Source organism: Pteropus vampyrus, unplaced genomic scaffold, assembly GCF_000151845.1.
Source record: "Pteropus vampyrus isolate Shadow unplaced genomic scaffold, Pvam_2.0 Scaffold227, whole genome shotgun sequence".
Taxonomy (NCBI): Eukaryota; Metazoa; Chordata; class Mammalia; order Chiroptera; family Pteropodidae; genus Pteropus; species Pteropus vampyrus.
The window spans coordinates 585,387-602,643 of record NW_011889008.1 but is presented as its reverse complement, the minus strand read 5'-3'; the positions used below and the strand labels follow the sequence as shown (position 1 = coordinate 602,643).

At 58.3% G+C, this 17,257-nt stretch overlaps 1 protein-coding gene and 1 long non-coding RNA gene across 8 annotated transcripts in view; both read right to left on the bottom strand.

Moving 5' to 3' along the window:
* CSNK1D (casein kinase 1 delta) overlaps positions 1 to 6,478 on the bottom strand; it is a 31,356-nt gene extending 24,878 nt beyond the window's left edge. For 3 of the 4 annotated variants that reach the window (XM_023538625.1, XM_011373657.2, XM_011373656.2), the window contains exon 1: positions 6,065 to 6,478. In XM_023538625.1, the coding sequence (XP_023394393.1) occupies positions 6,065 to 6,140 (76 nt within the window). In that variant the 5' untranslated portion in view covers positions 6,141 to 6,478. Of the gene's footprint in view, positions 1 to 5,280; positions 5,549 to 6,064 lie in introns of those variants that run through there. The other variant, XM_023538626.1, reaches the window with a different exon arrangement.
* An 827-nt stretch (positions 6,479 to 7,305) lies between these two features.
* LOC111747550 lies at positions 7,306 to 16,362 on the bottom strand. 4 transcript variants are annotated; one of them, XR_002783583.1, is made up of 3 exons: positions 14,867 to 16,362; positions 9,760 to 14,412; positions 7,306 to 8,280 (listed from the first exon to the last, which is right to left on the bottom strand). It is a non-coding gene; the product is annotated as an uncharacterized LOC111747550 (long non-coding RNA). The 4 variants fall into 4 exon arrangements; XR_002783585.1 differs by having other exon boundaries at positions 9,760 to 13,766; XR_002783584.1 differs by having other exon boundaries at positions 9,760 to 15,022; positions 16,297 to 16,336.
* Positions 16,363 to 17,257: the final 895 nt, after the last annotated feature.

Below are 17,257 nucleotides of genomic sequence, written 5' to 3'. Positions count from 1 at the left end.
ATCCCCGCAGAAAGTCATCTTCATTTCACTTTTTAAAACAGCAAGGATTTGATGCGCACAGAAAGATCTAGAGTGGCGTTCCGCCACCGCTTCCCCACGTGCCCGCGCGGATGACGTCGCCAGGGCACCCGGAGACGGGCCTCCCGTCTCTTCAGGTCTGAACCTTCCTACCCACCCTGCTGCCGGCCCCAGCGCGGCTGCGTGTTCCCGGATACTTACGAGTGGGCCCCATTCCCCGCGCTGCCCTGAGGAGCCTCTCCCTAGGGGGAGGGCCTCTGTCCACCCAGCCTGGAGGGTGGAGCCACACACAGGTCTCAGCGGTCAGGTGCTTCCCCAGTGGGCTTGACTGCCACAGGCGGCAGCAGTCATCGCTAACCCATCGCGGGCCAGGCCAAGCGACGCCCAGGGGGGCTCGGCCAGCCTCTTCCTTCCTGGGCGACAGGACCGCCTGTGTGTTTCTTACTGACGCTTACTAATGTGACATGTATGTACCTGTCACATGACTTTTGTTAAGTTTTGTGCTAAAACTGGCAGCACATCTGCTGATACCTCCCGATCATCAGCCATGAGTTTAAAGGCAAAATTAGAGTTTCTGTCTAAAAATGCTGTATCTCTGCTGTATCTCCACTCGAAAACTGCAACGTGACAGCCAACATCGTCCAGGCTCCACACACAAGTGCTCCTGCGTCCCCACCTGACCCAGTGCTGCCTGCACGGCGTTCCCGGGAGCTGACCGCAGGACTGGAACAGAAAGATGCTGCGCGGGCGCGCACCGAGCCCCTGTGGGCTCTCCCCTGGGGTCTGCCAAGCACAGGCACTAGTCCTCCCCGACGCCTCGTCCCCAGCAGAAGAAAGCATCACGCTGGCCCCAGCAGCCCGGAGAGGGCCAGGGACGTTCTCTTCCCTGGGAAACTGCAGGGCTCGGCCAGTTCTCGGTGACTCGGTTCCCCTCGCCATCAAAGACAAGCTGGGAGCTCTGCCGTGTGTCTCGTGAGGGGGCCGTGAAGAACAGGTGGGTGGTCACAACACACTTCAAGATGCCCAAACGAGAGGCAGAGCAAGGTCATCAGGCAGCAGAACGAGCAGCCTGTTCGTGTCCACATGTAGTAAATGGCCAAGAACCCCAGAGAAAACAGCCTCCTCTGTCTGCTCAGACAGCTGTATGAAATGCAGGAGCTTCTAGCGAGCCTGGGATCCAAACCAGCCCCCAGTGTCGTGTTCCGTGGGAAAAGCCACCATCCGGTCCTGCCAGCGACCACTCCAGGGTTTAGAGCTTCACTGCCTCCAGCCCCAAGACAGACAGGTAACATGCTCTGTTCTTCCTGCGGCCAGGACAATCTATCCAGTTACAAGAGGGGCGTCTTCACCGCAAAATTTATTGTGCAAGTGAAAAATAAGCTCCGACTTCCTGCGAAGACCTGGACTCTGAGCTGCACTCGCCGGCCCAGGAGAGGCCGGTGACTCATCCACTGGTTACATCGGCAACTCCGCTCGGCCCAAAGCTGAGCTGTACAGCCTCCGCAGGAGCCCCGCTGATCTTCCAACTGTGTCCACACTGCCACCCCGGCCAGGCCACAGGTCCTCGAAGACAGCCTGGGAACACCACCGGGACTAGCACTTTCGACAATGCAGAGCACATGTCTAGCTAAACTCCACTGTGGCCCAGAAAGCCAATGTAGAACAGTGACCCCTGCACAAGGGACAGTCTGCGAGAGAAATGACCCCAGGCAACTCTGCAACACAATATGAATCCTCCTATTGTGGTGCCAGCCTCCCCCGGGGTCACACGAGGAACACAGCTGGGCTCCCCTGGGGTCACACCTGCCACAGAGCCGGGCTCCCCCGGGGTCACGCCTGCCACAGAGCCGGGCTCCCCCAGGGTCACACCAGGAACAAAGCCAGGCTCCCCTGGGTCACGCCTGCCGCAGAGCCGGGCTCCCCCGGGGTCACGCCTGCCACAGAGCCGGGCTCCCCCGGGGTCAGAGACGTGAAGGTCGCCCTGAGTCTGATGATGCGAGAACAGGCTGGTCGTGGACCGTCTGCCACACACACCTGAGCATAGCACAGGCTGCAGGCCCCGCCCCTGGGAGGCCCTCACCCCCTAGGGGGAGTGCCAAGCAGCAGAGTGGGAGGATCCCTGCATTCTGGGGAACACAAACATCAGAGGCCACAGAGCAAGACTGAGGTTCACCAGTCTGCAGCCCCACAGTCCTGTCTCACTCCCCCCAGCTGACAGAGGCCTCATGCTCCAGGGACAGTGCTGCTCCAAGCCCAATCTTTGAACTGCCGTGGTCCATGCAGGGACAAATACAGCCCAGTGAGGAGGCCGCAAGGAGCTTTGACAGCAACATGACATTGTTGCTACGTTTTATTATTATTTTGCAAAAGCGCTGGTCGGCATTGAATTGGAAATTACAAAAGCTGGTGCTTCACCACAGGTGACTTTTAGGAGTACTTCTAGATGAGGACAGACATTTAGAAGGCACCGCTGAGCTCTGGTTCCAGATTCAGAACAAGCCAGAACCAAGTGGCAGGTAAGTGTTCCTGCACAGGGTCTGTGGCCACGAAGGCGCTTCATCTGCCACACAAACTCCACCCCGCGCAGCTCAGCCCAGGCAGACCGTGGTCTGTGCGCAGACTCAGCTCCTTGCTGGTCCCAGGAAAACAAAACTATGTCTCTCAAGTGGGGCGGAAGAGGCAGATGGTAAATTAAGTGACCCCAAGCTTGACCTTGTCCTGGAACAGGAAGGTAATTTGCCACTGAGGAGTGATATCCACAAAGAAAACAGGGAGAGGCCTCGGAATAGCAGGGCAAAGGTCACCGCAGGGCAACTGGTGACAAGGCAGCTGATGCAGTGTCATGACTTGTCAGCTCAAGCCACCACCCTAAAGAATGCAGGCAGATGACTAGAGCTGAGCGAGGGCAGGCGACTGCTCCTCTCCGGGCCCGACAGCCACCACGCTGGAAGCCCTGCAGCGTGTCCGACACCCCGGGTGCTGCTGAGAGGCAGCGCAAGGCGGCGAGGGGAAAGCATGAAAATCAAAAGGGGCGATTCCTTGGCTTTAGTGCCCAAAAAAGGTGTTTGTGCACGTCACAAAGTCAGACAGCACAGTCCCTCTGGGTGACAGGCCGGCAGACTGTCCTCTGGTAGACTGATGGAGCGACAGCACCAGGCACAAATGCCAAGAGCTGGTGGGAAGAAAACCTCCACTCTGACCCATCGGGAAGGAGGGGGTCCTGGCCGAGAGCAGAGCTCCCTGAGAACAAAGTGGGGGCTCACATGCGCCCCGCAGGCGGCCCTGGAACCCTGGCCGAGCTTCAAGGCCACTGGCTGCTCCTGTGGCCGGCCCACACAGGCTCTTCCACCAAGGCCTGCATTAGGGACACTGGCTCTCCTTTTGTCTTCAGAGGGCATCAGACGTATGAAGCAGAAAGGACTTCTGGTTTCCACTGTTCACAAGACACGTAGGGCTGACGCCGTGGAAGCGAGAGCGGACGGAGGCCGGGGGGGAGAGAAGGCTCCGCCTCACACGCACGCACAATACCAGCCACAAGCAACCTTCTGCTCAAGTGTGTGCCGCAGGTGGTCGCTGCGGCCCCAAGAGCCTCTGCGATCTGTCACTCTTAGGGAGGCTGGCTGAGGATCAAGACACCTTCTGGGGTCCATGACGGCCCAAGTCCAGTACGCCCTTTCTGAAGCCCAGGCCCTGGAGACACGGCCCTGAGATACCGCCCGCCGTGAAGGCGCAATATGGGGAAGGGCTGGAATGACCCAGCAGGGCAGTGCCACAAGCCCGTGTCAGCGCTGCAGGCCACGGAGAAGACGGGCCACGTCTGGGCTCTCCTGTTCCACGAGGCACTGTGCAAGCTGAAGGCCAGCCTCCCCTCCTAGTCTCGACCATCTGGGGGCACAGAAAGTCACAGGTGGAAATCCAAGCCCCTAAACACCAGCCCCCACATGGGTGAACCTACCTGCAGGAGTCAAGAGCGCCCTGACCACTGGCAAAGCGACGGGGGTAGAAACGATTTCCATTGTCATCACACTAGAATACGCAGGACGTCCCGATTTTCAAGATGGGAACTCAGTTCCTTAAGTGATGCCTAATTAGTGGCCTAAACGAACAGTAAGACTATGGTACAGACGACTCCATGCATCCCCGGCTCGCCGGGCCTGCCATCTGCCGGTCACTGCGGTCCACGGCGGGCTCCTGGACCCCGCCCTTCCAGCCCATCTTACTCAGGCCAGCAAGACTACCTCCCATTCCAGAAGGGGGTCACTGGAGCCTGCAAGGACCACCACGTGGGCGAGAGCCAATGCGGATGGGAAAGACTGAGAGTGCTCGGGCCACCCAAGTAAGCCCCAGTGCACCCGGGGCCGGGCCATGTGGGTGCACGGAAGTGGGGCGTGAGCCACAGCCCGACGGTCTCGAGAGCACACACATGGGAGACTGAGGACGGACTGCTCTGGGACCGGAGGCACTGGTGCACCCAGCGCGAGCTGAGGCCCAAAGGTCGCAGTGGAGGATAAGCAAGCAGGGTTCCCACAAAACTTATATCTCTGTGAGTGACTTGGTGACAACTGTTCCACAACGTGACTGTCTGAACCCAGCTTCCGAAAGCACAGAGCTGTCTGGCAAAGCCTGAGACCAAAGGACGAAAAATTTTAAAGTATCTACTCTTTGATGCCTGTGTAAGGGTGGCTGATGGGCTGGCTTTTTGGCACAGCTCCTAGACCTGAGAAAACTTTGCCAAAATCTATTGTTCTATAAATAAAGCACACAGCTAGCATTGACCCAGCCTTTCACCTCCCCAAACGATGCTGAGAATGCACCCGCTGACTACTGCACATAAATATTTAAAACAGAAAAATCCACATGTCTCCAAAGTGTATTTTACTCAGCTGAACAGGAGGCTGAAATACAGGTTCAAAGCTATCGATATGGCATGTGACAGGGGGACTCAGTAGGGGAACCAGGCGCCAAAAGCAGTAAGAGCCACCCAAACGTGTGGGCCCCTCTCCAGGTGACAAGAGGGAAGGATGGGGTGTGAGCACACACACTTGGGACCAGCTGAAAGGCACAGCGGAAGCAGTGCTGACAGGTAAAGCCATTCCTGACCCTCCCTGCCTGACAGGTAGGCCAGCCTGACACCACCAGCAGCGCAGGGCTGCCAACGCCACAAGTTTACCCCCGAGACTTGTGCAACAGCAGTCCCTCTGTGCACTCACACCCGTGCCAGGCCGGACCATCCCAAACCCGGGGGGGTTTGGCGTGACTTACCCACGATTCCTCTGAGAAATGCGAAAAAGTTCCTTTTAAATGCCCAACTTTGGGAGTCAAGCCGACCTTTTATTACACGCGGGCATGTGTGTGTTCTTTCACTGAAAATCTGAGAAAATCCAGAACATTCTAACCCCAAACATTTTCCCCCCGAATTTGATAGTCAAGGGACAAAATCACGAGGAGAGCGTCGCCACCGACTCTGCTCCTAGCTGTGCCATCTCGACACAGACTTCGTCTGGTCCCCTCAACGTCGCTCTCGTTCGGGTCGAGGCACCCAGCACGGAACTCGGATGCGCAACACGTACTCAGCGACCCGCCGCCAGGCCGCGGCCCGGCCCACGGCGGCCGCTCACCGGGGCCGCTGGTCGCAAAGGGCACCGAGGGGCGCGGGAGCCTTGGGCAGCCCTGGACGTGCCCGCTGCCCACCCCACGCGGCCCACCCGCACGTGCGCAGGACGCGGGGCCAGCACACCCGCCCGACGGCCTTTGTCCGTCTGCGGGTCACCGGCGCCGACACCGGACAGCGGGTATCGAGGGTCTTGGGCCGCGCCCGGCCACTGCCCGGCCACTCCCCGGCCGCTCGGTGGGGCAGGTGCCCTCGGGGGCGGGCGGGACCGGCCGGACGCCGGAAAGGCCGCGAGCCCCTGTTCGGGGCGCTGCGGGATCCTGGGGCGGGGCCGGGGGTGGCGGGGGCTGGGGGCGGGGTCCCCGGGGCAGGGGCCTGAGGGGCCGGGCGGACGCGAGTCTCGGTGGCCCCGAGCCCGGGGGAGGGGCGCCTCACCGAGATAGATGTCGCCGAAGGAGCCGCTGCCGATCTTCCGGCCCAACCGGTACCTGTTCCCGACTCTGAGCTCCATGGCGGCGGCGGGCCCGGCTCGCTCCTGCCCTCCCGGCCGCTTCCTGGGTCTGAGCTCGGGTAGGCGGCGCCGCTGCTGCCGCTACTGCGGGTCCGGCTGCCGGCTCCGCCCCCCTTACGGCCCCGCTTTCACCATCGCCTTCTGGCCCGCCGGCCGCTCCCAGCGCCTCAATACGGGGCGGATGGAGCAGTCCGAGCGCCGCCGCCCCTGCTCCGGGCCCCGCCGGCCCCGCTCGCCCTCTCCCCGTCGCGGATGGACTCGGATCTTCCGGGCCTAAATCCCCCTTCAGCTACCTAAAGGAGCCGCCGCCATCGCGCTGTGACGTCACTTCCCCTAGCAACCCGGCGGGGCGGGGCCGCGCTGCCGGGGGCGGGGCCGCGCTGCTGGGGGCGGGGCCGGGGCGAGAGCGGCTGGGCGTTCTCTAGACGCCCCCACGCCTGGGCCAGCCCCCTGCTCTCCTGGACCCCACTCCCCGCAGCCGCCCCGCGGACAGGAGAGCCCACCTGGCCCCTTCCCGCATGCATGCTCCACGTTTGCCTCCGCGGGGATCTGGGAAGCCAGCGGCTCCTGGCGACAGACCCGGAACAGGGCCGCGGGCAGCACCCTTTGCAGAAGGGGGAGGAGGGCCGAGCCCATCCCTCCAGGCCCCGGGAACCGCGCCTTCGGACTCTCCAGAAAGACAGCCTTCCCCACTGGGCAGGCGCCCGGAGGCAGTGACTCAGTCCGGGCCACAGGGGACACAGGTGTGCACGGCTCCCAGCCGGGAAGTCTCCTATGCTGGTCCAGGGCTTGCGGCACGACCTGGTGCTGCCCCTGACGTCCTACACACTCTAACCTAGGGCAGAAGGCAGGGCACGTTCTCAGGTCTCATGTCAGACCTGAAGGGTGAAAAAGGTGAAGCTACCAGGGTTCCAAAGGGTGAGGCCGGAGCCTCTGCCCCTCCACGGCCCGTAGACCGAACCCACATTGCTATCTAATCGATGTTGGGTCTGACATTTCTTCCTTGTGAAAGTTCAGGCTGATGGCCAGCTTGGAAGATCTGGACTCGACTCCAGTCACTGGGAAGGAAGTCTGGTGGGAAAGGCACCCAAACCCAGAAGGGACTTTGCTGTGGAGCCTTCTCTAGGCCTATCCCCTGCCCCAGCCAAAAGGAGGAACCTTAAAATAGGCTGTTGGTACATATTATTGGACATCTAGTGAACACACTGCTGTGTGCACGGGGGTTACAGAGAGATGTGGGCGGGAGCACCCCAAGCTAAGGTCAGGACCATTTCTGGGGAAGGAAGGACTAAGGTGTCTGAGACAGTGCTGTCTCATGGCACACTGCAGGGCTGGTCTCTCGGCCTCGGGAGTGCAGCCCCTGCCTCAAAGTATTTGGAGGTTCTGAGCATTCTGTGCTAGTACCCAGAAACAGAAGGAGAGGCCACAAGGCAAGCTGATGAGTAGTGGGCTGTCCGTGTACACGGGTCAGCCTAGTTTCTCAGTCTTAGGGAGTGGGAGTGGGTTTTGACAAACTAGTAAAAATAGCCTTGTGGGCAGAATCGAACAGTGCTTGGTCCCTCCACCAGAGAAAGCCACAGTGCCAACCGGAAACAGGGGCCTGGAGCCCGCTCCCTGGACCAGCCACTCCCTTAGCTGCCCTGGGCTCATTGCTGGCCTCAGTGTCCTCTCTCGAAAAGAAGCTGCGACTTTCTGGACCACCCCAGGGCCCAGGTTTCTGCCTGCTTCACCTGTTTACTGTCGAAATTGGTCAGGAGAATCGGCCAACGGGTAACCGATGACACGTGAGCTCTGCAGAAGCTTCTGTGACTCCCAAGGTCTTGATCCCAACTGGTCTCACTGCCTCCCAGCCGCTATCCTCAGCCCGCTGTCCACAGCATGGCCACAGGGATGGTTCCAGAGCTCGCATTCCTTGCCGGCCCTGCCTGCTTCAAACAGCCGAGTGGACCCCTGGTACAGCCCAGCAGGGAGAGCAGCACGATGCAGACCTTCGAAAACAGTGTGGCAGTTCAACTGAGGGCCAGGGAGGGACTGCTGGTGGGCGTGGGGCCCCTCTTCTGGGGTGACAAACGCTTCAGAACCAGGTGGAGGTGATGATCTTGCACCATCACGAATGCGCATAAAGCTGCTGAGCTGTACACTTCAAAATAGTTGAAAAGGTGAATTTATGTTATGTGAATTTTAACTCAATTAAAAAAAAAATACAGACCAGCCCCTGGGGACTGAACCCAGATTCCATGTTGGGGTTTAGCGGATCCCCACCACCCCACAGGAATGACCTCAGTTCCTGAGTGCATTAGTGTCTCTGCCCAGCGCCTCTGCAAATGCTGCCCCTTCCGCCTGGCATGGTTTGTCCCCCACTTCTGCTCACAGCTGAGTTCTACTTGCCCCTCCCCAGGAACGGAACGAACGCCAATCTCATGCCCGTGGCGTGCATAAGCGACAGTGGACAATCTCATGCCCGGGCACCACCACCTTCAAAGGCGGCGGCTGGGAGACCGGGCTCCAGGGTCACGTGCCCCAGTTTCAATTCCTGCTGTGCCACCAGCTGTGCCAGCTTGGGCTGGTAACTCAACCTCTCTGTGCCTCCTCCTCTGCGAAACGGGGATGACGGGAGCCCCGAAGCCCTAGGGCTGTGGAGAAGGTTAGCAGAGTTACCGCAGGCACCGTTCGGAGCAGGGCCGGCCGACGAGCGATCGCCGTGTGAATCTTAGCGGTTTACATAGCTGCTGTTTACTCGGGAGATGAATCGTCATGCAGGCAGCAGTGGCAGCGTTTGCCAGCAGAGCAGTTGATGGTGGCCAGGCTGTGCGGCGAGCCAGGACCTGTGCCCGTTCGCCGAGGGCGGGGCCAGCACTAATGATTACCCCCATTTAATTAGCAGAATTCTGTGGGAGTGAGGATGGACGAGCCTTCGGAAAGCGAACGGCATTTGCCAACCAGCCAGGACTGTGAAGGACCAGATGGGCTCCAGGAGGCACCCAGCGAGCACCGGGCTGGAGAGGTGACCTTCCCCTGAGATCTGAAGGAGAAATGACCTTGGCCTGGGGAGGGAGGCCATCAGGGAGGGCCTGCGGTGGGAGCTGGGGGGTCTCCCGGGATGAGATGCAGCTTGCCTGTGTGAATGTGTGCGCACGAGTGTCTGCGTCCTGCACAGCCAATGCCCAGCCACTGGCCGACGAAAACTCTAGGAAATGCCAGGGTCACCCAGGGCTCAGCTCTGGCTGGACAGAGGCACCCATGGGAGTCGGGAAGAGCAGCCTTTCAGGTTCGAGGTATTCCGTACAAACCCCCTAACTAATGGGGCGGAGGCAGGCAGCCCCAACCCGCCCCAGGAGGGGATAAGACATGGGTCCATGCAGCCAGCAGCTTCCCACCATCAGCCAGGGGGCCAGCAAGGCTGGACGGAGGGTCAGGCTGGGATTCTAGCTCTGACGGACGTTTGCTATAGAGGCAGCCACTAGCCACGCATGGCTATTTAAATTAATTCAAATGAAATAAAAGTAAAAATCCTGTTCCCTGGCCTCAGGAGCCACATCCCAAGTGCTCCGTTGAAACTGGATGGGACAGCGCAGCACAGAGCTTTTCCATCCCCCCACGGCCCCCCCGGAAAGCTCACCTGGGCCGCCAGAGACCGGGGCTCCACTGGGGTGCGGGTGGCGGCATTCGGCAGTGTCCCGTTGTCACAGGGGACTGCTGGCACGTCGTGGGTGGAGATCAGAGATGCTGCTCAATGTCGTGCTGTGAGCAGGGTCCCCAGGTGTCAGTGGGGCCAAGGCGGAGAGGCCCCAGAATGAGCCCAGCGCCTGAATGCGGCCCCTGCCCACTGGACGTAGGCCTTCATGAGTCTGACTCCTGCATGGCGCGTTTACCTGGGTCACGTGAGGCAGTGAGCCCAGAGAAAGCCAGGTGGATGGAGGGCTCAGCCCGAATCCCCGCTCCAGCGGGCCTGTAAACGGTGTTTGCTGGAGCCTGCCTGCTGTCACCCACGGCCCATGGACTCAAGGGCGGCCCGAAAGCAGTGCCCAGCCGTTTCTGACAGAAAAGCAGGTACCCACAGCCTCTTTTGGAGCCCGAGAGTGGAACCCCTCTGTCCCCCAACCCTGCTCCCAGCCGTGGCAGGGTCTCTGGTCGTGAGCCCGAGGAGCCGCTCCCATAGGAGGCCTTCTCCTCCCCGCCCGCCCCCCCGTCACCTCTGCCCTTCAGGGTCCGTAGCCCCTGGCCCAGCCTGCACCATCTCCTGCCAAGCAGGGCAGAGCTGGCCTCTCGACCTGCTCCTGCCCCTCTCTGCCCACACCCCTCTCCAGAGAGCCCCTTCTTGTGTCCCTGGGGACAGGTAGGGCTATAGACACTGCCACCCCAGGTGCCAGGGCCAGCGGCCTGTGGGTGGGGGCTGATGCCTGCATGACTGGAGCATCAGTGGCTCTGGCCCAGCCTGGAGGAAGTTGGGGCGACCCTCAGACCCCCGTCCCCGATGGGCTGTGGCTGCTGGCCTGCCAGGGCCAGGCCGGGAGGGTCATGCCTGTCTCTGGCTTTGGGTGGTCTCGTCTCTCCCGTGGCCGCTCTGTGCAGCCCGAGGCCTGGCTGGCTGGGAGAGCTTGGTTCCCACAGGCGTGTTTGTGCTCAGACCCCTGATCGCCGTCGGATCTCTGCATGTCCTCTGTGCTGCGTGACCAGACAGTGAGTCACCAGCAAGCTTATCCTGGCTCCAGTGCCTGCTGGCCCCCCAGATGAGCAGGGCCCCCCAGTGAGCTGGCAGCTATGGGAACTCCCCCAGTATGCCTTCCCCTGAGGTCTGCCCACCCCAGGAAGGTTTGGGGCTCCTGCCACACAGTGAGAGGGCCCTAGAAAACAGTATTTGATGGGGTAGGGGCTGGGGTTTCTGGCAATAGAAGAGAACCCCCTGCAACTTCCTCCAGCCAGGACACCCCACCAATGCAGCTGGAAAAGGGTGGTTGGGCCAAGCGACCCGGCCCTGGCTGGCCTTAAGCGTGTCCCCTCAGAAGCCTCAGAAAGGGTGTCCTGGGCAGGAGCTGAGGGTTCCAGGGCCAAATCCAGGCAAGTTTGGTATACTCTCAAATGGGGCTCACACATTGGCCGGGGTGGGGGCAGTGGGCAGAGGGGGCGTCAGGAACAGGATACCTGGGAGCACTGATGAACGAATAAACTCGAGAACCTAAAGGAGGTAGATAAATTCCTAGGAAAATATAGAATGACGACGATATAGGGCAAAAAGAAGCAAAGAATAGGAACAGACCAAAAAGGCGTCGTCAGAGCCCCCTCCTCCCCCAGCCTGGATCCCAGTTGCTTTATGAGTGAGTCCCACCCCAGTTCCAAGGACCAGCTAATTCCTGTCTGGGACAGAATGTTCTAGAAAGGAGAAAAGAGTGAGATGTGCCCAGCTCACCGTCTGAGGCGAGGGGATTGTGGCTCCTGACTGATCACAGACAAAGAGGACACAGGAGGCCTGCTTTGCTCAGGAATTTAGGTGCAAAAAAACCTGAAATAAAATACCAGGTAACTGGACTGAATCGTAAGTGAGAATCAGACCCGATCAATGGTCTGGGCTCCTCTGGTTTAATACCAAGCGCACCAATGCGGCTCATCCCATCGATGGACTGAAGGAGGCGACCGTCCGATTGGCTCGACAGGTACCGGAAGCGCCTGATGCTGGCACTGGACACGCTACATTCCTTCTATTTTGTTACTGATGGAAAAGCTCCTGCACAACAGAAGGACAAGAGCATGTCCTCCACGAGGAGGAGGTCGGACGCCCAAAACCCACAGCCGCGGTGTAAGCGATGCAGAAATGCGCGGCCGAGACCAGCGCGGGACAAGCTGCCTGCCGGGCAGCCGTTTCACAGCCCCAGAGGCTGTGATCCAGAGCCCGCACTCTGCTATCCACTGAACGGCGGTGCCCCCAATTCCTGCGTGGAAACCCTCCCCCCAGCGTGATGGTGCTAGGGGGCGCGGCCTTCGGCAGTGGTGGTGGCATTAGTGCTTAGAAGAAGAGGCCTGGGAGCCAGCTGTCGCTCCCTCTCCACCACGCCAAGCCACAGTGAGAAGATGCCGGCCGCCGGCCTCCCCAGACCCTGGGACTGCGGGCTTCTCGATCCTGGACACCCAGTGCCCGGGACTGTGAGAAACGATGGTTGTGGTTTGGGTTGCCCAGTCTGCTGTATTTTGTTGCAGCGGCCCGAACTCGCTCGCAGGCATTGACCCAAGTGAGTGAAAACCCTACGATCCCACAAAAACCTTCACGCAGATATTTATAGGTTTGTTCATAATTGCCTCAAACTGGATGTAGCTGAGATATCCTTCAGTAGATGAGTGATAAACACACTGGAACACTCACCCAATGGGGTATCACTCAGCAATGAGGAGTGAATCGTCCGGCCAGGAGGGCCGTGGCAGGTGGTCAGTGCATACTGCTACCTGAAGGCAGCCAGTGTGCAGTGGCTGCAGGCCGTGTGAGTCCCTTCGTGTGACAATCTGGAAACAGCAAGGCTATGGAGACAGGAGATCGGTGTTTGCCGGGTGGGCTGTCGGGGAGCACGGACGAAGAACGGGAGGAGCACAGGAGATATTTAGGGCAGCGAAGCTACTCTGTACGATGCCAGAACTCGGGGTACACGAATCTACACGTTTGTTAAAACCCATAGATCGCACAGCAGAAGGAATGAGCCATGAGGTAGTTAACAATGCAAATTAAAAAGAAATACATTTAAAAAATGCAAGCGTAAGAGAATGCCCTTGGAGCTCGGATTCGAGGATGGTGCGACAGGAGAACCTAGCCGCATTTCCGATGCGTGCGACCAGCTCCCCGAGGGGTGGGGATCGATGCTGACCTCCGTCGCTCCGCACATGAGTGGGGTCCGTGAGACCAAAGGCAGAGGCCTGTCCTGTAGTGGGCAGCACTGGTTTCCACTGGGCACTCGTGAACAATTCTGAAACCGCTGTACACGTGCACGGGTTGAACCAGCGAGCACCCGGGTGGGGGGTGCTGGGAGCCAGCCATCTCACTGTTGGAGTGGAGTTTATACATAAGCAAGGGGAAAGGGCTAGAATGATCCGGGAGGTAACAGGTTAGAGTTAGAGACATCAGAAGGTACTCATGGAAAAACCTAGACCTATTTATACACATGGGTTAGTACACACGCAGCTGAGAAGCACCGATGCCAAGTAGACAAGCACATCCAGCACCCAGCTGGTCTCTAACGCCATTTTGCAATAAAAGAAACCAGGGCTACTCAGGGAGATGGCTGATTGGAGGACTGGGCAGCGAATTAAAAAAATTTAAGCGAAGCCCTAACCTCCAGTGGGACTGTATGGGGTCATTAAGGTTAAATGAGGTCATGAGGTGAGGCCCTGAGCCAAGGGGACTGGTGTCTGGATAAGAGACACCAGGAGTGAGCACACAGAGGCAAGGCCATGTGAGGACACAGCGGGGGACACAGCGGGGGACACAGCGGGGGATACAAGCCCCCAGAGAGGCCACAGGAGAAACCAGCCCCACCGGCTCCTTGATCAGGTCGTCCAGCCTCCAGAACTGGGAGGAATAAATGTCTGTTGTTGAAGCCGCCCAGTCTGCGGTGCTGTCACGGTGTCCCCGGCTGACTCCGTCAGCTAGAAAATAAAGAAGCACTCGACAACACAACTAAACCAAGCAACACCTCACACGAGGAGGTTGTGTCAAAGGGGCACAAATGGAAGGAGCTCCCCATGGCTAAAGCGGGAAAAATTTGAACAAAATAAATGTTAGATTAAAACACAAAGGCATAAAAATAGATATCGATGAGTTCATACTGGCATAAAAATGGTTGAGTAAATAAGTAGATGGTGAGAAAAGAAAAATTTCTCATGATGTGTGTGGAAAGCCTGCCCTCGGGGAGGCGAGCAAACCCTGGTGTGGGCTGGTGTGGTGACGTCTTCCCTACCCAAGGGCAGGGCTGGAAAGGAAGGGAAGGAATAACAAGTGGAGACACCTGGCAAACACCTCAGCCAGGTGACCAAGGTCCCATCAGCAAGAGCGGTCACGTCAAGAGCACGGCTCCTCGATGTCACGTGATGAGTGCACTTTGCCCTGCGCTTGTCCTCCCCTGAACCCACGAGGCCAGGCGGACCGAGCATGAGGAAGTGTCCGACAGGTCTACAGAGTCCCCGCCCAGAACTCCTCAGAGCTGTCAAGGTCACCTAAAACAAGGACCATCTGAGACACGTCACAGCCCAGCATAGCCTGCGGAGATGTGATGATTGAATGTCCCATGGGATCCTGGAGAGAAAAGGGACAATAGGTTTAAAACCAAGGAAGTAAAGTGTGGACTTTGGTTAATAAAAATGTGTCACTTGGGCTCGTGAATTGCAACAAATGCACCACGCAGGAGTAAGATGTTAGTGAGACCCTGTCCGTGGGGTGTGCGGGAACTCTGCGTCCTATCCTTGCAATGTTTCCATAAATCTAAAACTGTCCTAAAATAAGTATATTTAAAAAGCTAAAAGAAAAATTTGCTGTAGGCTTTTAAGTGTTACCATAACAAGTTAAAGATCTTCCCCATCATTCCTCGCTTGGTAATAATTTTCATGAGTTTTCAAATTTATCATCCCTCGAGTTGAAAAAAATACATGCGCATGAGACGCATCTGAAGGGTTGTCTGTGGAGTCAGGGAAATGAGAGCAGCGATGAATGAGTAAGATATAAATACATGAAAGAAGAGAGGGCTTGGTACCTGTGAATCACGATCATGTTTCATGACCTGAGGCGTGTGATGAACTTGACCCTCAAAGAAACCGGCTGTGAAATTGGCAGGCTGGCATGCAAGCTGCAGAACCTCCCCCAGTCTCTGGTGAGTTTGGTGAAGGCTTGGAGCTTCAGTTTTACTCTTCTGTTAAGGGGGACAGGTAGGGGAGGCACCAGTCAGTCCCACCCCCCACTCTCAGCAGGGCTCCAAGTGAAAGGAAGTGGGAGCCAGGAGGAGGACCTGCCCAGAGACCAGACCTGCACTGTGACGGCCGCAAAATTGAAATGTTGTGATTTAAGAAACACACAAAGAATACTATTTTTAGACAGGAGACCTAGAAAGTGTGGGAAGGGGGACAATGTAGAAAAAAAAAATATTTTTGAATGATCTTTGGGTCCTGTTGGACCTGAAATCACCCTCACTACCTGCCCCTCTCTGGGCACTGTACACGTACTGGGAGGGCGGGGCCAGGCAGGGATGGGCTCCCATGGCGGCTTGCTTCTTCCGGGTGACATTTTCTCGGAAATCTACAAGTGGGGTTGGGTGGGTGAGAGTATCCTACCCACAGACGATCCTGGCCTCCAGCCAGTGCCAGGGTCTCCCTGTGCAGGGGGGGTGCTTGGATGACCCCCGTAGGGGGCCAAATTTAACAAATAAAAATACAAGATACCCAGTTAAATTTGTACTTCAAATGAACACGGAATAATATTTTAGTATGTTGCAATATAGGCAACTCTATAGGGACCAAAAGTAGCTTAGCTGTTTCCTAGGACTCGGGGGAAGGGCAGGGAGAGGGACCGCTGATGGGGACAGTGTTTCGGGTGAAAATGCAAAATTAGACGGTGGGGATGGCTACACCACTCAGAGTACGCTGACAACCACTGAACCACACATATTCAATTATTGAATTTATGGTTAAGTGCAGTGCTTCTCAATAAAGACTCTATTTAATCTGCCAACCAAGCCGCTGTGCTGCTTCTAGAGGTGGGTCCTTGTCACGTTGCCAGGGCTTCCCTCGAGCGACTGCGCCGAGACCCCACAGGGAACGGAAGGCGGCCCGGCCTCGTGTGACCGGCAGGTGCACACGTGACCCCAGATGCACACGTGACCATGCCGGACGGGGGTGGGGACCCCGCTCCGGCCTCGGATTCGAGTTCCCAAGTCTCCCTTCGGGACGCTGGACGATCTCCGACCTCCGCGTGCCTATTCGGGAAAGTCATTCGAATTGCCACGCTGGGAGATGCGGCAAGAGGGGAGGGCTGGGGACCACGTGGGCCGTGCCTCCCTGTCCTCCGGCGTCTGCAGTGTCCTTTCCGGGCGCCCCCCCCGCACCCCCAACACACGAAGATACAGACACCACCGCAGACTACTCGCTGTCAAACCTGGAGCCCGAGACCAGCTCCGCTAAACGAACGCACCTGCGTCCTGATTGGCCTGTTGGAGTCATGTGCCCCGCTAGCCCAATCACCGAGGCTGTGGCCCGTTGTATTGTGGTTGGTCAGACCAGGCCACGTGCCCAGAGGGGGCGTTGCTGGACTGCGGCCAGCCCCGCGTCTACGGCGGCCGGGAAGGCCCTGGCCGGGTCGGGGCTGGGGCTTCGCCTGCTGCGTATCCACCAGGAAGTCGGTCGGGACCGCCCTGTGGGACCCCTCGCCCCGGGCAGTCCGGCCACCCAGTGTGGACAGCGCAGAGAGGCTGGGAATCCTGCCCGTCAAGGTTTGATTTAACGACCAATTTCAAACTCAGCAAAGTTGGAGCAGTTTGGCAGCGACCACCACCGGCTTCTGCCGTCTGCACTTAGTCCATCCGTCCGGCTCAGCGTTGGGCACCGGAGCGTGCTAGGAGCATTTCCGGTCTGTAACCGCGGTGTACGAACGTGTGGGGACAGCGCTGACCGTTTCGGGGAGCGGACGGGGGAGCCCACGGAAGTGCTGCTGGTCGGCAAGTCACCACGCCGTCCTACGAAACCTGTGACTCTTACGTGACTAGGTCGCAAACGGCAGTACTGACACTGCAGCACACATACCGTTAGCATGCAGTATTTGCTTGTAGATTTTAAACGTTAAATGTGTAAGTGCGCTAATCTTAATCACACGTTCGCTGAGTTTTAGCAGATACGTACAGCTGCGTAACCCAAGATGCTCATCGCCTCAGGAAACTGCCTCGTGCCCTTGCCATCCCGGGTCCGCCCCTGCCCACCAGCGGCAGCTACTGTTTTGACTTTCCGCTATAGTTTCGCCTGCTCTAGGAGTCACACAGCACGTGCTCCTGTGTGTGGCTTCTCTCAGCAGTAACGTTTTTTGAGATTCACCCATGCCCATTGGTGTGTTGGCAGGTGGTTCCTTTATGATGGCGAGCGGTGGCCCAGGGCAAACACAC